At 40.3% G+C, this 27633-nt stretch overlaps 1 protein-coding gene across 4 annotated transcripts in view; it reads right to left on the minus strand.

The window, feature by feature from the left end:
- Positions 1–428: 428 nt before the first annotated feature.
- The window catches only part of CEP170B (centrosomal protein 170B), a 160564-nt gene continuing 133359 nt past the window's right edge, over positions 429–27633 (minus strand). For 3 of the 4 annotated variants that reach the window (XM_077464499.1, XM_077464498.1, XM_077464496.1), the window contains exons 15-20: positions 26287–26325; positions 21560–21697; positions 17207–17295; positions 17026–17119; positions 15420–15471; positions 429–13002 (exon numbers count right to left, since the gene is read on the minus strand). In XM_077464499.1, the coding sequence (XP_077320625.1) occupies positions 12767–13002; positions 15420–15471; positions 17026–17119; positions 17207–17295; positions 21560–21697; positions 26287–26325 (648 nt within the window). In that variant the 3' untranslated portion in view covers positions 429–12766. The remainder of the gene's footprint in view (positions 13003–15419; positions 15472–17025; positions 17120–17206; positions 17296–21559; positions 21698–26286; positions 26326–27633) is intronic. The other variant, XM_077464497.1, reaches the window with a different exon arrangement.

Raw genomic sequence — 27633 nt, forward strand, 5'->3', positions numbered from 1 at the left:
ATTTTTCTATTTTTCACAATACTATTTGAACAACAAATATAATATTTTCTAAAAGGCAATATACAGAGTACCATTAAGCACAAGCAGATTTTATCCTCATGCACTATGCACATAAACATTTATTTTATCTTTTACACAAAAACGCTCCCACAAAATTGTTAATTTCTCACTGCTGTGCAATAACAAAAATACCACATTCTCATAAAGCATTCTATAAGCAGAGGAAAGCAATATCACATCATTCCATTTTTTATTTTATTTTTTTACATTAACCTCAAATTTTCAAGTACCCAGGATGAAAATATACTCGTAATAGGGCATATTTATATAAAAAAAAAAAAAGGAAAGAAACATGTAGGTGATACCCATAGCAACCACAATTTTATTCTTCTAACTGGCATTAGAAAAATGACGGTGATTATGATTGGTTAGTATTGGCAACACCTACTAGATTTTCTACCTCCACGCCCCTGAGGAGCCTTGTGAATGAGAAGTGATAGGTGACTGTGTTGCCTATCACAACCTAGTAGGTTCTTCCATTACTTTTATAACCTGCCCTTAAAAAATGGAAGGCTAAATATTATAGCTTGCTATGGGCAACCGACATGTTATGCCTGGTGTGTCAATTATTTAAAGACAAAATGGTACTAAACATTCATCCTAAGAAATACATCTAGTGTCTTTGTAGTATTAGTGCAATCAAAATGAGTGGTAAAAAGAAGAAAAATTAAATAAATATTAACAGAATATCTTGTTTTAAGGCATCTTAGATGCACAAAGATAAATAGGTGGGGATCTAATAGAGAAGTGACAAACTGCAGCCGAAAGAAGTACAGAGACTTAAAGTGATTCAATAATAAACATTATACTTACCACCTCTGTGCAGTTGGTTTTGCACAGAGCAGCCTGGATCCTCCTCTTCTCGGATCCCTCTTTGCTGCTCCTGGCACCTCCCTCCTTTGAGTGCCCCTCAGCCAGCAGCTTGCTACAGGGGGCACCCAAGTCGAGTCAGAGCTCCGTGTATCCATTCAGACACAGAGCCCTGGCCTGGCCCTGCCCCCTCTCTCTCCTGATTGGCTGACTGACTTTGATTGATAGCCATGAGAGCCAATGGCACTGCTTCTCTGTCACAGCCAAGCAGGGGGAGTACCCTGGATGGCCGAGGGGATCGTGGACATCGCTGAAGAGAGAAGGGGCTCAGGTAGGAAATTATTGGGGAGGGGCTACTACACACACAAGGTTTTTTTATCTTAATGCATAGAAAGCACTAAGATAAAAAAAAAAAAAAACCTTCTGCCTTTACAACTCCTTTAAGTCTTTGAATACATTTACTGGTCAGAAACATCAGTTGTATGTTTAAAGTGCATCTGAGGCCAGAACTTTGTTGTGGCAGCCATACTGCGAATTCAGATCACACTGCCTTTGTGCTATGCAGCAGTTGTCAGTGCAATCTTAGTGACATCTCAAATGCAGGTCATAAACGCAGTGCATTTGCACTCATTGGATTATATGGTGTAAAAGTACCATATGAACTGGTTACACTGCGGTTCAAAAATTGCTGCATGTACAACTTTGGTGTGATTTGAGCCCATTGAAAATGAATAGGCTCAAATCACACCGCACTGAATCGCATGTAAATTGAACAGGAATGAAGTGCGGTTCCTGTGCGATTCACATGCGGTTCATTGTATGAACCGAGGCTAAACCATTTTCTTGTAGAAGGGTTTGAACCTCTGTAGTTTTCACTGCTGATTTTCTTCCTTCTGGGGAAATATCTCATCACTTCCTGTCTAGGCGACAGGTGTCAGGCAAAGCAGTTAGAGGTAAGGTTTCATAGTGGGACAAAATCAACACCTGGCTGCAGCTGGGTTTCAGCTAATAACTAATCTAAGACTCCTTTCACTCTAGCAACAATGTTTACCACGTCCCCTCTCAAAAAGTTATGTGTGGTGCACCTTCTTTCAGAGGACAGTGAAAGGAGGTTTGCAAGTGTTTTCTGCCAAATGGGGATTTTGCATTGTGGGAGTTTGACAGGTGGTGCTGCCTGTAGAGTTAAAGAACTCCAGCTTTTTACACAATTTATATAGATCGTTTGGGCCAAGCTGACCCAAACAAACTATATCCTTCACTAACCTGTGAGGCCACTGGGTGTTAGAGCTGCACAATTTTAGCTAAAATGAGAATCACAATATTTTTTGCTAAGAAAAAAGATTATAATTCTCTCACGATTCTCACAGTGTAACATCTTTCACATTATACAAATTGGGCTAACTTTACAGTTTTTTTTTCATTCATTAAAGTGTATTTTTTTTTTATTTTTTATTGTGTTTCAAAGATTGTTGCATAAATATGGTGTGACATAAAATATTGCAACAACCACCATTTTATTCTATAGGGTCTCTGCTATAAAAAAAAAAAAAAATATATATATATATATATATATATAGATATATCTATATATATATATATATATATATATTTCTTGTTGGTGTTCCAAGTAATTTTCTAGCAGAAAAAAATTATTTTTACTTGTAATCAACAAATGTCAGAAAAGGTTTGGTCTTTAAATGGTTAAACTTCCTTTGTTTACACGCCGAGTTCTTTCCTTTGATAAAAGAAGGAAAAGATACTTTGTTTCTACTTATTTGAGTGTTGCGGCTTCACTTCCCAGTTCCCTACTGCACATGCGCGAGTCGCGCTGCGCAATAAGGATGGTCCCTGCTGTCTCTGGGATCCGTGTGTTTCCCAGCAGACAGCGGGGGCCCCGCAGGAAGTGGCGTAAATACCCGCAGAATCTGCAGCTATGTATGCCCGGAAGTGGGTGCAAATACCTGTATTATACAGGTATCTGCACCCCCCTGAAAGGTGCCAATTGTGGCACCGGAGAGAGGGAGGGTTCCAATGAGCGGAAGTTCCAAGTTAGGGTGGAGCTCCACTTTAAAGAATCATGACATGCTGTTTTGAAGATCAGGAAGAGAACAAGATCACAAGAAGAAAAGAGAAAAGAGAAAAAAAGATCACAAGAAGAGAAAGCTTGCAATTTCGATTCTTAACAATTAATCGTGCAGCTCTACTGGATGTGCAGTATAAAGTGTATGTAGCTGCAGATACATGCAGCATACCGCTTTATATTCTGGGTATGAGCGGAGACTTCCTGTCTCATACCTGGAACACAGAAGAGTCTATCACAGCGGCGCTGTATTCTATAAATAAATAGAAAGCTTCCTCTGAATGGCTGAGTCAGTGGTGTGACATCATCAGCCGTTCTGACTCAGCCAATCAGAGGAAGCGTTTTATTCATTGACAGAATACATTGCTCTCTCTGAACAGCTGTATGTAGATGCAGCTACATACAGTTTTTAACACATATCCAGGGGCTTCACAGGTTAGAGGGCTTGGCCCAAACAAACTATGTAAATTGTGTGAAAAGCTGCCACACCTTGATGCAAAGCATCGCTGCCAAGGCAATGTGTACTCACCCAAGTGGCACCATGTTTGCTAGAAAATTAGGCCATAAGACAGTAAAAATGTGGACCAACTGCCCTCTGGCTGCCTGTTTGAAAGGATAGATGTGTAACCAATCATAACAATCAATTTGAAAACTCGTAATTCAAGTTATCTCCGTTTAAGCTGTTGAAAGCCAACCTTTGATCAATTACAAGTGTTTTGCCAACTTATTTCTTACTGCACTGAAATACATTTACTAAGGCTTTAAAGGCAATAATCAATCAATCAGATTCCCCAGTATAGGAAAATAAAAAATATGAACATAGATCTAGCTGGTCACTAAGGACAATGAGAACACTTTTCTCCTAAAATCTCATAGTAGTCCATTTCTCTCTGAGGCCTCAGGGAGGGAAACAGTTCCGAGCAAGATATTAAACTGCCCCTTTATAATGATTAACCTGGTTACAGATTGGCAGGGCATCACCCATGTTCGGCCAACCGATGCACTTTAACACAGAACTGGGCTTTACAGGCTGAAAGTGAAACCTATATCGCTGTCGCTGCTTCATAGCTGGGAATTACTGAGGCTGAAAAATACAATCTTGTGATTTGCTCTTTGGCTGGTTTCCACTGACTAAACACAATGCACAGTAATTATAGTTTCAAGTTTATTTGAGATGAGCCACTGAAGCGTGGTGTAACACACATTACAAAAGGGGACAGGGAGAATTCCTCACTTCACACACTAGTCACATTCAGCTGCACAATATGGAATCCGCACACATCATTCCAACCAGTGTGACCACTATAATCAAGGATTGGACTTTGTAATGAGGCATCGGCATTACTTTGGACTCTTGAAGTCTCCCCGTATGAACCAAAAAACATTTTGTGTTAAAGTGTTGCACAGAGGAGATGTTCCCATTCTGGCACAGAATGCTAATCATCAGTTCGGAGTCTGTTGTGTTTTTTTTTTGTTATAATTACATCATGTTCTCTGTGGTCTGTTACCATGTGATAACGGTCTGTCTATGCACTGTTATTCATGCAATTCCATTTCTGCTAAAAACGAAGCCGGTGTTTTGCACATTATTGCCCTCCTCCCTAGCAGTGTATAGGTGATTTTTTTTAAGCCCCCCACTGTTCAGGAGAAGAGAGAAGAGAAAAGAGGAGAGAAAAGAGGAGAGAAAAGAAAATAGAAAAGAGAAAAGAAAAGAGAAAAAGAAAGAGAAAAAGAAAGAGAAAAGGAAAGAGAAAAAAGGAAAGAGAAAAGGAAACAAAAGAAAAGAAAAGAGAAAATAAAAGAAAAGAGAAAAGAAAAGGAGAATACGCTCTGTTTAAGCTTGGGGGTTTAAAGGCTATCCCTTCACATCCCTATGTAATAACACTGAGCAAGTGAGGTGCCATAAAGTTAAATCACAGGCTCCTATACACCCAGCTATTTTCTTCTTCACTACTAGCAGGTGAATGGAGTGGGCATACCAGGGGATGGGCATTAAAGCCAAATTCCACTGTGTCCTTTTTATTTGTTTTTATAAAATTGGTGTCCCAGCTTTCTTTTCAGAATCTTGCTGCAATACTTACCTCATTTCCAGCACTGTCACCCAAACTCACCTGCTCCATGGTCAAGCACCAGTCCTCTTTTGGGTTTAATGACACTTGCCGGTGCAGAGTGCCATGGGCCTGCCCATTGTGGGGGGGTCACCATGGCACCCTTCATTCACAGTACATTGATACAAGGAATGGCATTGACGCTGTCACATCAGCCCTCTGCATTATTGAGGACTGCTCAGTGCCAGAGAAGGAAGAAAGGAGGACCAGAACCGCTGTCCATACATGATGTCTAAAGACTTTTAATAAATTGGTGAGGAGGGGAGGACTGTGGGGGGCTGGAAGCAGAAAATGGCTTCAAAGCAAACTAGCTTTTTTGACCCTCCCCTGTCCCTCTCCATCAGTAGTGAGATCCCATTAATAGAGTGATGGGGAAACATTGGAATACTAATCAGTACCAATCTGGAAAATATGCTTTGTAAGAATAAATCACCTCTAACGTTGGATGTCCTACTTGGACTTGTGGATGTTGCTGCATTATGTAAAACCATTAGAATACTTTTTACATTTTAGAATGGGGTGCCTTGAGACTGTCCATTTTTAAAGGGTGCCTCAAGATTGTCCATGAAATTTAAAGGGTGCCTTAACTGAAAAAAATTTGAGAAACACTGATTTAAGGTAATTAAATTTGTAGTATTACACGGACTGTTAGATCTAATTGTAATTGAGCAGGGGCACAGCTAACTTTTGGTAAAGCAAAGCTTCACATTTTTTTTATGTTTAGTGAGAATATTACTAGAAAGGGCATGGCAGCTTGGTGACACATAATATAAGGGAAGGTAGGAGAACCTTTGCAAAATGGAAAGGATCTTACAGCAATATCTTAAGATACAATAGGGAAATCCCTATTTAGGCCATGAATTCAAATATATATTTGGGTTATCAGGATGGTTGTATGCATGGCACATGGATAAATCATTAAAATAAATTGAATAAAAAAAACAAAAAATAAAAGGCAGCTTACTGCATTAGAAACTCTAAACAAAGAATGAATTGCTAAGAGTAAAAAAGTCTTCAAATGGCATTCAAAGGAACAAGATACGATGTCAATGATTTAGCAATTCTGTGATCTGGCATTCATTTAATATAAAGCTCCAGATAATAAAATTTAGAGTTAATTTGGCCTGAAGTTCCATTTGGTGGATGTCAACAGATTTCAACCGCATCTCTGGAACCAGAAGATTTGGGTGTTGATGGGTAGAAATAAATGTTTAGAAGTGCATGAGATTATTATGCGAAAAACATTTAAGTCACGCTGTTCTCTATATCAGGAAATGACTGTTCGGTAAATATTAGAAACATACTAATAAAGAATAAAAAGTTTTGGCTGGAGCTAGGTATCAACTCTTAGAGCACTTCCCTTGAGTTTCCTGGTGTGACCAGCTTCTTATTACAAGGGGGGCTCCTCCTCCCTACAGTATTATACTTTTAACTTATGGGGAGAAGGAATGTATAACAAGGAGTAGTAGACTACCTTTCCTCTTCCAAGAAAACATCAAAGGGTCCAGTCCATTCAAAAACTGATTATTGAAGTATACTGTAGGTGGACTTTGGTGGACTGTCTAGTTAAGTTCTTATGAGAGATCACTCCACCACAATCCCCATCTCTGCCCCTGCTAACCAAAGTTTTAAGCCAGCCATAGACTGATCAAAATTCGGCTGGTTCAGCAGGAAATGGTTGAATTTCAACCAGTCTGTGATCAATTTCAGTACAAACAGCCTGTTGGCTTTTTTTCGCCCTATCACTGCCGGTAGATATAGCCGGCTGCAGTGATCATTGTATTCTGCTATAGGCTCTTAAGGTGGTGTTAAAGCTTTGAGCCTCTGATGTTTAAACTCCCCAACAAATACTGAAATACCCCATTTTGGGCAGACTGATATTTTAAGACAGCTCAACTTGATATATAGACAGCACATAAGGATGGAAAACCACCAACAAAAACTCACTGATGACAGCAAACACCAAATTGATTAGTATAGAACTTTGCACCTTTTGTGTGTTAGTAGGGAATAATATCAAAAGTAGAATTATATTTATGATTTTACATTTATAAAGTATAATTTGCTTCTTATTCATACTTAAAGATATATTTTACACATATACAGAAAATAAATATCTACTATATATAAAAGAAAACAAATATACAAATAAGAGAAAAAAAATAAGATTTGTGCACATTGCAAAAGAACAGTGTTCATTTAAATAATAAAAAATAAACGTAGAATTAAAAGTAAAAATAATCAAAAAAGAAAAACACAAGGAATTAAGATGCCCAATTTTTCTATTGATTACTTGAATAAGAGAAACCTTTACTTTTCTAAAATAGCAACCATGGCAGGGACCAGCCGAGATTCGAACCATGTATGGCTAGGGTAAATGTACCCACGTTGACCGATCGATAAACTAGGGCACAACCAGTGCCCTAGTTTACATATGATTATTGCTAGCAGCTATTATAGTAATCATTGTGTTCTCCAGGATGGGATGGCTCCCAGCGCCCTCTTCCCCGCTGGGAGAACAAAATGGCTGCGCCGGACGAATTCCCCCATCAACACTGACTGAGTTGATGGGGGAATCGATCAAATTTTTTTTTTCCTGCAACCCGTGTTTACAGGAAAGAAAATTCTGTCTATGGCTGGCTTTATTCTGTTTAGCCAATCCTATCATCCAAAGAACTTGCCAGTTAGAACATTAAAGCTTGGTCAAGGAGCAACACACAGCCTGCTGACCAGACAATGAAGAATTCTGGTACTTTAACTAGTTGTATTTTAAAGTGACTATCAAGACTTTTAAAACTTGAAATCAGCATGTCCCTGCAAAAGAAACTGTTTATACCCACCTGGTCTGGTGCTTACACCTACAAAGAAAGCTTGCCGAAAGTTTGTTTTACATTCAATACTACCAGGAGTGTTAAATGTCCTGTCCCTGCTGCGCCTTGTGGTTTCATCCTCTGATTGATATGTCACTACATGATACAGTATTGACATTGGGGCCAGGGGGGTGAAACCATAGAGGGCAGAAGGGGAGATGGGATCAAATATTCTCATATGTGTCAAATGTAGAAGATCTTGAGCAAGCTTCCTTCTTTAGTGCAGTAGAGTTTGTGGTGGGGGCAACAGGACAGCCCAGCATAAACCGTTTGTTGCAGGGCGATAATGATTTCAGTTTTTTAATGACTAATTTTTCATAAATTAAAGTATCCGGATTACATTTTTTTTTTCCTGCCTGGAGTTCAGCTTTAATTACTAAAAAAAAAAAAATAACAAAAAAAATATAACTGCTTCTATTTTTTTTTCTGGTTATCATAGATTGGCATCACTAAAATAAGAGACATTAATAGTGAAGGGTTCTAATAAAGATAGACCACACTTGATTTTAATGGTGCAATTCCGTAATTAATAATTAAGAAAATAAAATCACCTGTGTAGCAAAAACCTTAAAAGCACCTGGTTTGCAAATAGGTAGCTCTACATCTGACAGCCACACAAATTAATTATCCCCATCTTGCTTCCCGGGATGTTGTCCTGCTAAGGAACAGTTTATGCAGAACCAGAACTGGAAAAATTTTAGCTACATCATGGAATCTGGAGTTTTATTCCATGTTCTACTCTGTTAGATTGTCCTAGATTATAAAGTGCACAATCCTCTGCTCTGGATATTCAGTACACCAACACTACACCCACACACAAGTCATAGCACACTTCAATTGTTGCACTTCCACTATATGGATGCCCTAGGATGCATTTATGGGGCTACCTTACCCAGCACACTACTGAGTCAGTACCTGGTATAGATGTACATAAACTAAAGTCTTGATCCCTATTAGCGCTCTCATAAGACTTTTCAGGTATGTTCACCATCATTGAAATGGCAAAGTAAGAAGAGACAAAGTGGCATTAATGATCAGATTGGAGCACAGCATGCACACTTCTTTCCTGTCTGGGTGCTCAGCAGACTTTCCAGTGTTATCTTAATGGTTGCTTGGTCAGGAAAATTCAGCCAAGCCAACTGAGCCCCCATATAGTGAAATAACCCGGAGTACTTGCTGCAGGATGGTTGCCTGATCCTGCATTTAAATTGACACATAAATCCTGACAAGTAATCCTATATTTTTGCTAAAACTCCCCCTCCCCCCCACAGAAAAAAAGGTTTATTGGTCACCAAGTTCCTGAGACTTTATTTCTATTTAATATACATTCTTGTATGCATAAAATAAAATGCATGCCAAAAATAAAAATCCAAGGAAATCTTGTATAAGCATGTGACTATGTGGCAAGATTTACATTGCAATTTATTGCACAGGTCCAAGAAAGTCCCAATGATATACCCATTGGTAATTTTGTGATTGATCATGAAAGTCATTAAGCATATTGTTTCAGTGGCGACCCGTCCATTAGGGGCGCCGGAGAGACGCCCCCTCCATCCACGGCCACCAGCCAATCAGAAGGAGGTCTGAGAGCCGGTTTCTGATTTTCCAAAAAGAGAAGAGTCCCAATTGGTCGCCGAGGAGGAGGGAGGAAACAGAAGCCGCCGCAATGCCCGTGGAGAGCAGGGGAAGGGAAAGCCACCGCCACCGCCACCGCCGAGCAAGGGAAGCTGCTGGTGAAGCCTGGGAGAAGCACTGCCCACCATAGATGGGGTAAGTGCACCAGACCCACCCGACGGACCGGGGGGGGGGGGGGCGATTTTACCCCCCAAAATAAATTACCACCGGCCACCACTAATATAGTTGAAAGATGGCTTAGTAACCCAAATAAAAGTATGGCATTTTATAATGCAATACTAAAGTTTAAGAACAGGATATAAGAGTTTCAAAACCATGCAACACTTTTGCATTAACTGAGCCTCTAAGAAAACAATTACGGGAGCATGGTCCTCAGTTGTCAGACATAGTCTGTTAGGCCCTTTTCACATGGGCTCTATGCACAATCCACTTGCTCAGCGGGGGATCTCCCAGCTGATCCATGCATAGAGGACACAGCCCGCTCTCCTCTATGGGGCAATCAGATAGAAACGGACTGCATGTCCTTTACATTTGATCCAATACACCAGATGGATTGAAAATAGGACCACCATCCATCTGTTTTTGGCAGACAGGATGGGATCAGATGGTGGTGGGTGTCAGCAGACATGTATCCGCTGACATCCAGGTCCGCGTGATAAACAGACAGTCGGACCTGATCGGACAACCCGCGTGAAAGGGGCCTTAAAGTTCATCTAAATCCAAAAGCAAAAATGTAATATTTCAGTTGACCAGTCTGCAGATGTAGTGGCTGCATTAGTCTCTGTTTTTCAGGCTATTTTCCCCTTCATTTTCACCTGGGGATCCTGCCAGTATTATACTTCCTGTCCTAGAATAGCAATGCCCAAAAGTTGCAGTGTTGTCACTCTATAGTCTGTTCTCCTTATTTAGACTACGTATACCTTCCCTTCTACTCATTTCATGACATAAGGAGGAGGGCTTTTGTTGTTTGCAGAAAATAGCTGGGAAAGCTGATAACATTGGTTCAGATTTCAATTCAGTACAAATAAACTACAAGCACGTTGGATTTCTATCAGGAACAAGTATTTTTCAGTACTGGCAGGAAATGTACTTGGCATATAAAAACAAATGCAGCCACCACATCAAAACACAGATAGGCTGCAATGTATTAAAACCTTGTTCTTGGACTTACTGTAGATATACTTTAAGGGAAAACATGTTGTTAGTGCATGGTGGCAAAATCTCTTAGCAATGTGGGTGAGGACCAAATCACAATGGACTATAGATACTGACTGCACTTTGTACTTTGGCCTTGATAGCCATATGAATATCCTACATAGCTACCACAATCAGACTACTGATGTCCATTTAAATTGCTGTGAGTGCTACTGAAAATTCCTACACTTACCCAGGAGAGCCTACATGATGCGAATAGAATATACGTTTAAGGTCTCTTGCACGTGGCCATAAATTGCAATGAATGAGCATACAGAGTAAAGTATAGCTCTACTTGTGGCACCTGGGAGCCACAGTTGCAACGTATTTTTGCCATAGGAATGCATTACAGAAAGCACTGTGTGCTTTTATACTCATGCACACGCTGAGGGTATTTTTTTTTATATGTAATTTTTTTTTTTGTAATCTATTCCTATAGGCAAAAATATACTGTAGCTCCTGGGTGCCACAACTGCAGCCATATTTTACTCTGTATGCCCAGACGCTGTAAGTTACGACCATGTGCAAGTGCCCTTTAACTGAGCATAAAATACAGCACAACTTTATCAACTTACAGCCCATCTAAGTCGCATTCAAGCGTTAAATGGGGATAATACATGAAATAGTATTGAAAAAAAACTTTCAGTTTTGGGGTAGATTAATAATAACCTCTGAGTAATCATAGTGCACTGCTACAAGGACCCTAAACGAAGAGATTCTATTATCAAGACAACAAAATAGGCTGCGTGACAAACGCAGGAACAAGCCTTTGACACTGATTTCATTATTAATGCTGTGGCTGTGCAGAAGCAGGATGTTCCTTAAGCCAAACGCTACTTTGCTATACTGAACAGATCTTTAAAGCATTTATCAAATCATTACAGGCGATACTGGGTGAAAATCAAACAGGCCTCTTCTAAGACCCACATCATGCTAGTGACAAAAATGTGCCAATAATACCATGCATTTGTCCAATCTAGAAGGTTCACTGAGGACACAGCAAAGAAATTGGGCATATAACAACAACCGCTACAACAAAATCATGAAAAACCCATAGTAACCAATCAGTTGTCAGATCAATGAAAGATGACATGTGGTTGGTTGCTATGTTGCTTATTGTACATAAGTCTCTATTTTGAAAGAGACACGGCCTCCATTCAGGGTAATTTCTTTGCAAAGAGACCCCCTTGAACTAACAAAATACTCCCCTTGCCAGTCCTCTCCTGCTGTTCCATCCTCTGATGCAGGGATATGGAAAAGCATGTCACCTCCTCCAATGTCAGGTACTGATGTCTACCAACCAATAACTAGACCCAAGCACGGTCACATGACTGAGGGAGGGACGTCACCTCGCCCTCTAGTGGCCGACACAGAGGATTTTAGTTCCATCTGTGATGGAAGAAGGAATGTGCTGGGGGAGTGCTGGCAAGGTGAACAATGTAAACAATGTCAGTGTCTCTTCAATATATTCAACAATTCCAATGCCTTTAAAACAATACACTGAACCTAAAACACATTGTTTTTGCTCGCTAAATACAACCTATTAAACAGATAAATTGCATGTCGACATACTTGTTTCAGACAATTTTTGGCAAGAGACAGATCATAGCCTAGTGTTTAAAGAACTGGAAATAAGTGCAATCAGGATACAGGAAACATATCAGACCTATAAGCATCGAACATTTACAGCATTTAGGTCTTAACGGTATGGCACATTTTAATGAGCAAGGACAAAAGTCTACATTGAAAAAAAATAATAATGTTCAAGTAAAATTGCCTCAATATGGTACAGGAGCTGGTAGACAGAACAAGATTGAGAAAAAAAAAAAGTCAACAATCGTTTGCATGACACAGACTTTACGCATTGGTGAGGTCTAGCTTTCCTGCAAGAGAACACAAGCACTCGAAATATTATACCGAAAGCCACACTGATAACATAGGCCATTCATACAAAACAACACAAAATAAAAAAGAAAAACAAATAAATTAAAAAAAACAAAACACAAATATCAGACAATATAAGCCCCATCCTCATCTCTACCAAAGCTGGATTCTGGAGATCGCGAAGATCCAGAGCTGGACTTCTGTAAGTAGTTTCTGACATGGATGGGTTGGTTGGTCTCAATTCCTAAAAGAGAACGGTTAGTCCTGATTTGGGGCATTGTAGACTGAAGAGCTGGAGGGGCTTTCTTGTTGCTGCTCACGACCTCTAGATGTCCTGCTGGGTCAATGATGGCATTTATGACTGTAGGATGTGAAAAATACAACTATTAGGAACTTATACATAATGTAAAAAGGCAACATAAGCTAGCTAGGGCAAAGATAGGGCAAATTAGAATAGGCTGATTATCAAGGAAGTGAAATGGGTTTGTGTAAATTGGAGTAATCTGGGAACCCATTAGATTCATCTTTCTACCAATCTGATTATTTTACCCTGAAAAATAATTAGTTACAACAAATGACAAAACATAGTGCTATCTTGTTAAAGAAAAACCTGTCTCAAACCTGGACATTTCCACTCTTTCCAGCTATAACAGCTTCAACTCTTCTGGGAAGGCTGTCCACAAGGTTTAGAAGTGTGTCTATGGGAATGCTCGACCCTTGTCTCCAGAATCAGGATACAGGAAACATTTGTGAGGTCAGGCACTGATGTGGACAAGAAGGCCTGTCCCGCAGTCTCCATTCTAATTCATTCTAAAGGTGTTCTATTAGATTGAGAAGCCAGTCAAGTTCCTCCACCCCAAACTCACTCATCCATGTCTTTATGGACCTTGCTTTGTGCACTGGTGCGCAGTCATGTTGGAACAGGAAGGGGTCATCCCCAAACTGTTTCCACAAAGTTGAGAGCATAAAATTGTCCAAAATGTCTTGGTATGCTGACGCCTTACGAGTTCCCTTCACCGGAACAAAGAAGCCAAGCCCAACGCATGAAAAACAACCCCACCAAATGATCTGGACCAGAAGGAACAAGATTGGCCTGCACAGAGTCCTAACCTCAACCTGATAGAACACCGTTGGCATGAATTAGAGCGGAAACTGCGAGCCAGGCCTTCTTGTCCAACATCAGCGCCTGACCTCACAAATGCGCTTCTGGAAGAATGGGCAAACAATTCCATAGACACACTCCTAAACCTTGTGGACAGCCTTCCCAGAAGGCTTGAAGCTGTTATAGCTGCAAAGGCTGAGCCAACTCAATATTGAACCCTACAGACTAAGACGCCACTAAATTTCACGTGCGTGTAAAGGCAGATGTCCCAATACTTTTGGAAATATCGTGTATGATGAAAAGATTCACAAATAGAGGTTACCTTAAAGTGGTTGTAAACCCTTACATATACCAAATAAAGTGATTAGCCTCAGGTTATACACAGATGAAACAAACCCTCTTATACAAGATGTAAGATGTATGTGCTTATATGTAACCCTTTCTTCTCTATGGCCGTTTAAAGTGCAGTGTTTACCCAGCATTTCTGAGCTTCAGAAGGCAGGGGGTGGGGATCTGATGTCAAAGCACAGAAAGGAGAGCCGAGTGTAATCTGACACTTGAGTGGAGGGAACAGAAACACCCCTTCTACACAGTCTCAAAGGGTGAAAGCATAATCAAAAGTGACTCCTGCAGATAGCAGAGGGAGGAAAGAAACTATAAAACACACTTGGTGCTTTGGGCTGAGGCAATTACACATTATAGAAGCATATGCATTGTTCATTTTCAGAGGTTTACAAACAATTTAAGAGAAAAATGAATGTCAAAGTAATTAATGGATAGGTAAATATAGGCAGCGAATGTTATATACATTTTCCTCAAAAAAAAGATGCGCTTGACCCCCTTCCACTTCTCCAGCCCCCATACTAGTCCTTGAATGTGTATCAATCAGCTTTCTTAACCAATAGAAAGTTTTGGAAGGTGAATGGTGGCAAAGATTGATGTACAGGGCAAGTAGAAATCTATTAGGCCCCATTCACACCTGAGCATCGCGTTTTTCAGGCAGAAAATCGTGCGATTTTACGGTGTTTTTACCGTGATTTTTACCGCGTTTTGTGCAGGGCAAAAGGTCACCAATGTAAAAAGAAGAAAAACGCCCAAATCTGCCCGATTCAAGCGACAAAAAAGGGTCCAGAACGTGTTTGAGCTTCAGGCGTTCGGCTTCAGGCGACTTGGAGTGGAGATGTGAACCGTCTCCATTGAGAATAATAGATTTTTTTCCCCCTCCAGCATTTTGTAGCTTCAGGCTCCAAGCTACAAAATGCTCAGGTGTGAATGGAGCCCTTAGTAGCAGTAACTCATGCTTATGCCGTTTTTTCATCATATGCTCAGTTGCCCGAGATTATGATGTTTACTATAAATACAGCAAGTCCTAAATGACTTTAGAGAATTAAAAGTAGATTTGAAAGAAAAAACTGGAAATCCCAGATGTTACAGACCCCCCTGAGCAAAGAGGCTCCTGCTAGTGATATTTGGCACTTGCTGCCCATGGTTAAACTATCTTTTTAAGACTTTGGTGTAGGCCACCATACACATTACAAATCAGTAGGATGGGGCGTTCAGTCATCGTCAGCTAAAAGGGTATGAAAGATGGCAAACCGTCCACAACACTGGAGGGACATTCTCAGATACTAACCCAAAATAATTATGTGTTAGGGGAAACAAACTGGAGTACCTACCTTCCAGTTGCTTTTGGACTCTTCTCAATTCTTTCAAAATAGAGCTGATCTCCTTTAGAGAAAAGAAAAGAAAATGAGGATAACCATTTGAGCAATGTACTCCAGCTATATTTACAGCTGTGTAGGCAAAGTGTTTCTGGTACAGTGCAGACAGATGAAATTATACAGTATCAGTCATCGTTAAAGCTTGATTTTAGCCTATAATTTTACAACTTACACACAGTCGGGGTGCCCCCTTACAACTGTAATAAAATGAAGTAAAAAAAAAAAAAAATGAAAAAATATATAAAAATGTAATAAAAATTAAAGCGAAGTTCCACCCAAAAATGGAACTTCCGCTTCAAGGGAAGATGACTCCCTGACATGCCACGTTTGGCATATCATTTGATTGGGGGAGGGGACCCTCTAAAAAGAGGGTTCCACTTCCTCCTGGAAGTCAGTTTACCTTTCCCCCCTTCCTCTCAGCAATCATCTGGTACACGTCACACGCCAGATGATTGCCCAGCCAGTCACAGCACACCGCACGGCTTGCGCATGCTCAGTGCGTGCCCACAGTGCCAGTGCCACAGAGAGGAGGGGGAGACGAGTGGGGCTTCGATCCCCCACATAACTAGACCATGGGACAGGTAAGTGTCCGATTATTAAAAGTCAGCAGCTGCAGTATTTGTATCTGCTGACTTTTATTTGTTTATTTTTTAAGGGGAACTCCGCTTTAAGTAAAAAAAATGAAAAAAAAAATACAGTAAAGCGTCCCTGCTTATTACTTTAGGCACATAAATAAAAACATGTGCACCCAGGATGCACATTCGTATATAGACATCAATTGTGTAACACAAGTTCGGTATTACCACATGCACCAAAATAAGAGGAATAATATCAGGGCCGTTGTTTAGAGCAGGGATATGCAATAAGTGGACCTCCAGCTGTTGCAGAACTACAAGTCCCATGAGGCATAGCAAGACTCCGACAGCCACAAGCATGACACCCAGAGGCAGAGGCATGATGGAACTTGTAGTTTTGCAACAGCTGGAGGTCTGCTAATTGCATAACCCTGGTTTATAGTAAACTAATGCGCAGTAAAGGCTTTAAAAAAAAGTGTCACCTATGAACAATAATGGGTATCATAGTTTGTTGCTGCTTTGCGACTGCATGCAATTGCGAGATTTGACATGCTTGGCATGTATTTATTGGACACAAGCTCATGTTTTAGATTAGAAAAAAAAGGGGGAATTTATTGTGCTTGTGTGCACTAAAATTAGATTTGACTTTTTTGTTCTTTTAATACAAATATAGGCTTTATACACAGTTGTGCAATTTATATAATACATAAATATTTGCAACTACCATCTTTTTATTCTACACATTCTCAGCTCTCAGAAAAAATATATTTGAGGATTTGAAAGTAATTTTCTGACCTAAAATACATATTTTGTCATGTGTGCCAAAGATAAAACTGCCCCGGTAAAAAAAAAAAAAAAAAAAGTTAAAAGGATAGGCCACATAAACACTCCAATATGGGCAAACCAAACGTATTTTTGTGCAAATAACATAATGATGAAAGATGCCATATTGCTGTTCATACCAGTAGGACTTCTAGGAAATGTACCTTGTTAGATGTTTTAAGGATTGGCACTTCATTTTCAGAATGGATTTTTGCTTCAATATCTTCCCAGCTTTTATCTTTGTTCTTAAATAAAATTCTGTGGTATAAAACAAAGTTACATTAATTCCTATAAAATATAACTAACCAGGCAAGGTAAAAACAAGAACCTTAAAATGTAACCTACTTCATCTTTTCAGTGAGTATCTCTGTGTTCGAGCATATTGTATGTGACAGCTGCGATACAGGATTCAACATGAGGTTGTCAAATATTACCTGAAGGAGATCAGTACAGAGTCATTTGTCGAATAAATACAGAAAGTTGATTTAACATGTACAAGCGATTCTACATAAAAGCATAAATCCATCTTACTGTTAAATATACACGATATTTCCAAAAGTATTGGGACACCTGCCTTTACACACACACACGCGCGCGCGCACATTACCAGTCTTTGTCCGTAGGGTTCAGTATTGCATTGGCCCACCCATTGCAGCTATAACAGCTTCAACTCTTCTGGGAAGACTGTCCACAAGGTTTAGGAGGGTGTCTATGGGAATGTTTGACCATTCTTCCAGAAGCGCATTTGTGATGTCAGGCACCGGTGTTTTCAACACGGAGGAACCCTTGAAATAGTTCTCCAGTCTCGGGGAACCCCTGCTAAAAATTAGAAATCTGCAACTTGTGATACAATAGTGTGATGGTCAGTGGGAAGAATGGTCCTTCCACTTGTGGTCATTGGGAAGAATTACCTCCTTACAGATAGCTAAAAAGATCAATGGTGTGAGTGGGAACATATCTGAGAGGCAGAAATGGGCCAATGCCGAAGGAACCCCTAACAACCTCTGGAGGAACCCTGGTTGAGAATCACTGCCTTAACACCCCTTTCACACCAGGGCGTTTTGCAGGCGCTATAGCGTTAGAAATAGCGCCTGAAATCCGCCCTAAAGAAGCTGCACTATTGTGTGTAGTGTGAAAGCCCCGAGGGCTTTCACACTACAGCGGTGCGCTGGCAGGATGTCAAAAAAGTCCTCCCAGCAGCTTCTTTGGTGCGGTGAAGGAGCGGTGTGTTTACCGCTCCTCCACTGCTGCTCCCTATTGAAATCAATGGGGCAGCGCTGTAATACCGCCGGCAAAACGCCGCTATTGCGGCGTATTGCCGGCGATTTTAACCCTTTCGCAGCCGCTAGCAGGGGGTAAAAGCGCCCCGCTAGCGGCCAAAATGCGACGCAAATCCGCCGGTAAAACGACGCTAAAAATAGTGGCGTTTTACTGCCGACGCTATGGGCGGTGTGGTGTGAAAGGGGTCTAAGGGTTACCATCACTGGAACTAAGGGGCCAAGCCCAACCCCTGAAAGACAACCCCACACCAAACTCCACCAAATGATTTGGACCCGTGCACAAAGAAAGCTACATAAAAACATGGATGAGCGAGTTTAGGGTGGAGGAAATTGACTGACCTGCACAGAATTCTGACCTCAACCTGATAGAACACCTTTGGGATGAATTAGAGCAAAGACTGTGAACCAGACCTTCTTGTCCAACATCAGTGCCTGACCTCACAAATGTGCTTCTGGAAGAATGGTCAAACATTTCCATAGACACACTCCTAAACCTTGTGGACAGCCTTTTCAGAAGAGTTGAAGCTATTATGGATGCAAAGGACGGGCCAACTCAATATTGAACCCTACAGACTAAGACTAGGATTACATTAAAGTACACGTATGTTTACATGTAAAGGAAGGCGGCTCAATACTTTTGCCAATATTGTGCATGCTCCTCCACAGATAAGGTAAAGTTGGGTGAGTGTTGTTGCCCTAGAACTGGAAGTTTATGACTGGCAAGATCACCATGTGAAAAAACTTCTAAAAGAAAATGGATGCTGCCACAAAAACCGGTAAGCTGCAATATATTATATTTTTGGTTATTCTGGTTTAGATATATTTTTAAATATACATAAACCAAAAGCAAAACTTTTTTTTGGTATTGGATACAGTGGAGAGGGACCAGAACACCTGGATTTTGTTGCTCTCTGTGACCCCATTATGAAGATGAACCCCTGTTTACCATTATTAATGAGAGTCAAAGTGAAGGAAAACCCCAAATCTTGAGCAGTCACTAGAATGGGAATAGAGGGTACATTTTCCACTAGAAACACTAGTTCTGGTGACAACCAGGGATCCCTTAACTTTGGAGGGACTTCCTGCTTTTGCTATGGAACAGAATGTAAAGGGAAATCTCACTAACGGGATACAGATATTATATATATATATATACATACATACATACATACATACACATATATATATATATATACACACACACACACACATACACACACATATACATATATATATATATACATACACACACACACACACACACACAAGTGTTTGCCCCCTTCCTCATTTCCTGTTCCTTTGCATGTTTGTCACACTTAAGTGTTTCGGAACATCAAACCAATTTAAACAATAGTCAAGGACAACACAAGTAAACACAAAATGCAATTTGTAAATGAAGGTGTTTATTATTAAAGGTGAAAAAAAATCCAAACCATCATGGCCCTGTGTGAAAAAGTGATTGCCCCCTAAACCTAATAACTGGTTGGGCCACCCTTAGCAGCAACAACTGCAACCAAGCGTTTGCGATAACATGCAATGAGGCTTTTACAGCGTCCTGGAGGAATTTTGGCCCACTCATCGTTGCAGAATTGTCTTAATTCAGTTACATTAGAGGGTTTTCGAGCATGAACGGCCTTTTTAAGGTCATACCACAACATCTCAATAGGATTCAGGTCAGGACTTTGGCTAGGCCAACCCAAAGTCTTCATTTTGTTTTTCTTCAGCCATTCGGTGGTGGACTTGCTGGTGTGTTTAGGATCATTGTCCTGCTGCAGAACCCAAGTTCGTTTCAGCTTGAGTACACGAACAGATGGTCGGACATTCTCCTTCAGGATCTCTTGGTAGACAGCAGAATTCATAGTTCCTTTTATCACGGCAAGTCTTCCAGGTCCTGAAGCAGCAAAACAGCCCCAGACCATCACACTACCACCACCATATTTTACTGTTGGTATAATGTTCTTTTTATGAAATGCAGTGTTCCTTCTACGCCAGATATACTTGGACACACACCTTCCAAAGAGTTCCACTTTTGTCTCATCGGTCCACAGAATGTTGTCCCTAAAGTCTTGGGGATCATCAAGATGTGTTGTGGAGAAATTGAGACGAGCTTTGATGTTCTTTTTGCTCAGCAGTGGTTTTCTCCTTGGAACTCTGCCATGCAGGCCATTTTTGCCCAGTCTTTTCCTGATGGTGGAGGCATCAACGCTGACCTTAACTGAGGCAAGTGAGGCCTGCAGTTCCTTGGACGTTGTTGTGGGGTCTTTTGTGACCTCTTGGATGAGTCCTCGCTGCGCTCTTGGGGTAATTTTGGGCGGCCGGCCACTCCTGGGAAGGTTCACCACTGTTCCATGTCTTCGCCATTTGTGGATAATGGCTCTCACTGTGGTTCGCTGGATTCCCAAAGCTTTGGAAATGGCTTTATAACCCTTTCCAGACTGATAGATCTCAATTACTTTCTTTCTCAATTGTTCCTGAATTTCTTTGGGTCTCGGCATGATGTGTAGCTTTTAAGGATCTTCTGGTGGACCTTACTGTGTCAAGCAGCTCCTATTTAAGTGATGCCTTGATTGTGAACAGGTGTGGCAATAATCAGGCCTGGGTGTGGCTATAGAAATTGAACTCAGGTGTGGACAACCACAGTTATAGTATGTTTTAACAAGGGGGGCAATCACTTTTTCACACAGGGCCATGATGGTTTGGATTTTTTTTCACCTTTAATAATAAACACCTTCATTTACTAATTGCATTTTGTGTTTACTTGTGTTGTCCTTGACTATTGTTTAAATTGGTTTGATGTTCCGAAACACTTAAGTGTGACAAACATGCAAAGGAACAGGAAATGAGGAAGGGGGCAAACACTTTTTCACACCACTGTATATATATATATATATATATATATATATATACACACATATATGTATACATATATATGTATATATACATATACATACATATATATATTTATTATATCCTATCCTGTTTCCCCCAAAATAGCGTGATTGTCGGTGATGGCTGCAATATAAGCCCTACCCCCCAAATAAGCGCTACCCTGTTTCCCCCAAAATAAGCCCTTCCCTGAAAATAAGACCTACAAGGACTTTAACTAGGGCTTATTGGGGGGTAGGGCTTATATTGCAGCTATCGCCAACAATCACGCTAGGTCTTATTTTCGGGGAAGCAGGGTATATATAAAAAAAAAAACGACAGGGGTATAACTCTCCTTTACTTTAACCAAAATACATTTTCATTTAGTTCTACTTTAATTTAAATCTACTGTATTTTTCTTTAATGTAAAACATTTACATTTTAGTCACTGTGATAATAGGGTTGCATATGGGGTTTTCAGTTACCGGCATCTAAAAATGCAATATTTTTATGACACACAGGCATACACAATGTCGATGTGTTATATAGTCACCTCTTCTCGGTTTCTTGCTCTCCTTTTTAAAGGATCTTCCTCTCGACTGTCATTCATGTTCTGATCAAAATCTGATTCTGTGGAGCCTGGTGGGACTTTCTGATAGTTTAGACTTGCCTCTGGGATATGATGCACCAACTTTAAACCAAAAGGAAAGAATAGATGTTCACGCACACACACTCTTCAAACTTACCACATTTATGTATTAGAGATTGTTAAAAGTGTGAGTTTTTTTCTTTCTGCACTTACATTGGGCTCCTGCGGCCTTTCCCTACCTTTGGAAAATTTATGAGCAAAGTGCTGTCTTGGCATTGGAATGGAGACTGCTGCTCAAATGCTTGGGAGGACTCCAACCCAACAGTACAGATTTTTAAAGAAGTTGTGTAGTACTAAACAGCAGTACAGAAAATATAAGGGTATGGCTTCAAGAGTTGTTTGGGATAGGCAAAGGGGGCAAAAGATTCAAGTGAACTTAAACTTTAAAATGTAAACTAGAAAATGTACTTTAGTCACGTCAATGAAAGAGGATTTCTCATTGGCTACTTTGTACACCACAGCTTTAACCATTCCCTCAGTGTAATTTCCATGAAAGTGTAACTCTGTTTTTCAATCAACTTTCAAGAACAATTCCAGCTTCATAATGAAAATTGTCCAACAGATAATAAATATAATAGCTACTGGAATTCTAAGAAAGCATTATACATACATATACAAAACAAAGGCGCTGACTACCACTAATAACAGTGACTAAATTATATATATTGATCTCAGTGATAGAATGTCCATATAGAAATTCTAGAAGATGAACCAGTGAAGCGATAAAAAGGTAGGTGTCCTTGTGAATATTCATCGTGACAATCAACATTCACATGGACACCTACCTTTACCGCTTCACTATTATTAGTGGTAGCGCAGCTCCTTTGTTTTGTAATTTGTTATTTGCGTGTATCTCACATTAGAGCTGCCGCTCACTTATTTTAATAATCTATTATTTATTGTACAAGCGCGGTAACTTGCTGTTTTTATACATACATATACGTCTAGTTAATAAGACTATAATTCTCTTAAAAAGAGGAATAAGAATAATGGAGGAAAAAGAATGAAAAGAATGGCTTCATTTTAAATATATAGTAAATCACAAACAAAAAGTATAATATACATCATTTGGATAAAGAGATTTTCAAATTAAACGTGCAATCCATTCAGAGTATACAGTAGCTCACAAAAGTGAGTACACCCCTCACGTTTGTAAATATTTTATTATATCTTTTTATGTGACAACACTGAAGAAATTACACTTTGCTACAATGTAAAGTAGTGAGTGTACAGCTTGTAGAACAGTGTAAATTTGCTGTCCCCTCAAAATAACTCAGCCATTAATGTCTAAACCGCTGGCAACAAAAGTGAGTACACCCCTAATTAAAAATGTTCAAATTGGGCCTAAAGTGTCAATATTTTGTGTGGCCACCATTATTTTCCAGCACTGTCTTAACCCTCTTGGTCATGGAGTTCACTAGAGCTTCACTCCTCACAGAGCTGGCGGATGTTAGAGACCTTGCGCTCCTCCACCTTCTGTTTGAGGATGCCCCATAGATGCTCAATATGGTTTAGGTCTGGAGACATGCTTGGCTAGTCCATCACCTTTACCCTTTTACCCTCTCCTTCTTTAGCAAGGCAGTTGTCGTCTTGGAGGTGTGTTTGGGTTTGTTGGAATGCTGCCCTAGGGCCCAGTCTCCAGAGGGAGGGGATCATGCTCTGCTACAGTATGTCACAGTACATGTTGGTATTCATGGTTCCCCCCCCCCCCCCCCGGTGCCATGTCCTTAGTCTACTTGTCTTCAGAAAACTGTTTGCTGTTTGTGGGCTTTCTTGTGATTCATCTTTAGAGGAGGCTTCCTTCAGGGACGACAGCCATGCAGACCAAAGTGATCCAGTGTGCGACGTATGGTCTGAGCACTGACAGACTGACCCTCCCACCCCTTCAACCCCTGCAGCAATGTTGACAGCGCTCAAATGTCTATTTCCCAAAGACAACCTCTGGATAGGACGCTGAGCACGTGCACTCAACTTCTTTGGTTGACCATGGCGAGGCCTGTTCTATGTGGAACCTGCCATGTTAAACCACTGTATGGCCTTGGCCACCGTGCTGCAGCTTAGTTTCAGGGTCTTGGCAATCTTCTTATAGCCTAGGCCATCTTCATGTAGAGCAACAATTATTTTTTTTCAGATCCTCAGGGAGTTGTTTGCCATGAGGTGCCATGTTGAACTTCCAGTGACCAGTATGAGAGAGTGAGAGCGATAACATCAAATTTAACACACCTTCTCCCCATTCACACCTGAGACCTTCTAACACTAACAAGTAATATGACATGGGGATGTAAAATCGATAATTAGGCCCAATTTGGACATTTTAATTTAAGGGTGCCAGCTGTTTAGACATTAATGGCTGTTCTAGAAAGCCCCCCCCCCCCCCCGGTACACTGGGACTTTATAGACATACAAAAAATAAATGTTATACCATAAAACGTAATTTATTTATAAAAAACTTTTTTTTTTAAAGAGCACGTGTGTTATAACAACAAACATGTTTATTGTCAATTAAAATGAGTTATTTAATTATTTTCAGGATCTTTCGTGTGAACGTACCGTGGGGACTTTGGTGTGGGGACCCTTGTGAGGGCTGTTTCAAGCCTAGATCAGGTTTACTGTCGTTTTTTGAGACAGTGGAAAGTTCATTTTTCTATGAAAAGATTTTAATTTAAAACCATTTTCACAAATATTATATCTACAGTTCAATGCTGGTATGTATATCTGATGTGCTTGTATGCTATAATGTTGACGCTGCCATGAGATGTTGTGTTAAAGCTATTGTTCCTGTGTTTTTTTCAGAATGCCTACATTCTCTCCTGTACTGCCTCTGAAGAAGGGAATGAGTTTCCCGAAACATGTTAGGCCAAAAGGAGGAAATTTACATGTATTGAATTGTGCAATCGTTACTCGTACATATATGTTTTGTTGTAAATGTACTGTATACATTATTAACATGTTTGTTATTATCACATATGTGCTCTTTTAAAGAAAATTATGTTTTTCGAAATAAAATTACATTTTATGGTATAAAATTTCTTTTTTGTATGCCTATAAAGTCCCAGTGTACCGGGGGGGTACTCTTGACCCTATTCAGGGCCTTTCTATAACATATATATGGGATGGGGCAACGTTTTAGGTGAGAATTAATTAGTTCTCCCCGTGGTTCACAATCTATACCAAGACATTAATGGATGCGCGTTGAGTCATTTTGAGGGGACAGCAGATTTACACTGTTATACAAGCTGTACACTCACTACTTTACATTGTAGAAAAGTGTAAATTCTTCAGTGTTGTCACATGAAAAGATAGAATAAAATATTTACAAAAATGTGAGAGATGTGCTCACTTTTGTGATATACTGTATGTGTTGTGTAACTACCATTGCCTCCCTTATTCAATAGGTTATCTTAAAAGCCTTAAGACTGCTCTTGTTTGCCAGTAAAGCCATGACTTTGGGACTATGTTCTACCCACCTGTGCTAAGCCCGACTTACCAATCTCTTTGTTCAATACGAGCGCCCTTAATGAGTAGCAAGGTGCTCTCAGTAGACAGTGGGATAGCAGGTAGGTGGGCTTCATGTCAAGGAGGCACTTAGGCCCTAAGCTCAGGTGTCACTAGAAAAATGACCTTATTTGGGGCACTGAAGACGCTCTTTAGAACTTTGATTTTAGTTTGCACAGAGGCTTGGGACTTTAGACCCGAGAGACTTCTCGTCACAAAGCCCACCAACCAGCCAGCCCCCGTCTAATGATAGCACCTTGCAAGCCAGTAAGAGGACTCTGACTGCAAGGGGGGTTGGTGGGCAGGCCTCAGCACAGAGGGGTAGAACATAGGTCCAAAATGTAAGGTTTCATGAAAGTAACTAAAAGCAATCCCAAGCAGGAATCTAAAGAAGTGGTTTGGGAAAAGGGAGGGAATTTTAGGAACCTTACGATTCCTTCTCTTGCACACTTAAAAAAAAAAAAAAAAAGATATTCTCAGAGAATGACAAGATTACTTTAAAGTCACCCATGTCATGTCTCTTTCTATCCCAGTACCTGCTCATAGAGGCTATTGTAAGCTCTTCATTGTTTCCGCTCTCATGTCACAGCCTATCAATCTCTATACAGCAGCCAGGAAGACAGCCATGTATAAAAATCAAAAATGTATTTGAATTTTTTTTTAGTTTTGGATAGAACAGGGAGAGATTAGAACTCCCGCCAGCAAAAGATTGAGAGCAGGTTCTGAATTTTTCGGTCGAAAAAAGTTCAGATCGGAAATTCCGAGCATCTGTACCAATTCCGACATGCAAAATTCCTACGCATGCTCGGAAACAATTTGACGCATGCTCGGAAGCATTGAACTTAATTTTCTCGGCTCGTCGTAGTGTTGTACGTCACCGCGTTCTTAACAGTCAAGAGTTCAGAGAACTTTTGTGTGACTGAGTATGCAAGCCAAGCTTGAGCGGAATTCCTTCGGAAAAAACAGCCAAGTTTTTTTCTGACGGAAAATCAGCTCGTGTGTACGGGGCATAAGGTGTCTGGGTGATATTCAAGCACATAACAGTAAAAGATTCTAAACTACTTTGAATTTTTAAAAGGGAACTAAAAACAAAATCTATAATTCACTAAAACAAAAAGAAAAGAAAATCAGGGCACCTGGGATGGGTATGCTCTTTGTGATGATCTTTTAAGTATCTGTGTTAGGAAAGAAAAAAAAAAATAGAAAATCATAGATGTGAAAATAAAGTCAATGAAAATGTTAAAATGCTTTAGATGAATATAATAATGAATGTCATCCCTTTAGCTGAACCCAGATTTTGTTGGAAAAGTTAGTGATCCAGTTGTCCATTTCACTAGTCAGGGACCGTTGGGTGTTTTTACAGGAAATATGGCAGTTCTGTAGGATAGGGTTCCTCTGGAAGGATTGCAGCCCCCCAAGTAATGAAGACAATAGCAAAATGTTAGTTTTTGGCTTTTGGAACACGGGCTTTTAATTTTTTTTGTCACAAGAATTTGTGTGCCGGTAATTTTGGCACAAAAGGTTTTTAGCATGTGTTATGAAGGTATTACACACTTTACTTTATGCGGTTGTCAACTCGGCACAGGACAACTGGACATGGAGCTCTAAAAACAAAATGTGAATTTCACTGTAAACACCTAAGCGCCCATCACATTTCATTTATCTTCACTTAAACCTTAAAATGACTTTGCGCATCTTCTAGGAAACATCTATGAATGTCAATTGTGCCTAAACAGGCAGTACTTTTAAAAATTGACCTTTATCTCATATTTCTCCTGAAAAATAGCAGTGCATGTCCTGTGCCCAGGCAGTGCTGTGTCTACAGCTTCGTAGTTCTACATTTACAGTGTATATCTCAGGCATCGTGCCTCTGACTTCTAGTCTCACAAGCTTTGGAGATGTCACTAATGTGCTGCTTACTGTTCTCTATGCTGGAGAGGGAGCTGTACCTGAGGAACTGCAGTGCACGTATCTCCCTACTTCTTTCATTCTGTGAGACTGTGCTTCACCCACCTCTCCTGCTGCTTCTTTAATATTCCATTACCAGTTATCAGATCACCAGTCATCAGGGTGGCCACTCTGACATGAGGAAGCAAAGCCCCTCCTCTACCAAGATGGCCACCTCCACACAGACAGTGCAGAGCAAGGCATGGTAACTCATTTATGGAGAAAAGATCACCCGCAAGGAGAACACAGGATATAATGATGACTACTCTTTTGCCCTTTTGGCTGCCTTTTTTTAAAGGGTACAGATTGCACAGTTTAGTTGCTCTTCAATGCTGGTCCCTGCAGCAGCATAACATTACTTTCCCTTCACTCTACTGCTGCTGTCTGCCCACAGAAGCAAGGGAATGAAAAAAGTGATAGTGTTGGGAGGAGCCAGTCACCAACTATCAGCATTATCAGAAAAGAGAAAGGGACGTTAGTCAAATGTTTTGCATATGCCCAACACCTAAATGGAGCAGCGGGTGAGTGAGACAGCT

This window comes from Lithobates pipiens, unplaced genomic scaffold, assembly GCF_037356315.1.
Source record: "Lithobates pipiens isolate NorthernLeopardFrog02 unplaced genomic scaffold, aLitPip1_a1.2 Scaffold_30, whole genome shotgun sequence".
NCBI classification, from domain to species: domain Eukaryota; kingdom Metazoa; phylum Chordata; class Amphibia; order Anura; family Ranidae; genus Lithobates; species Lithobates pipiens.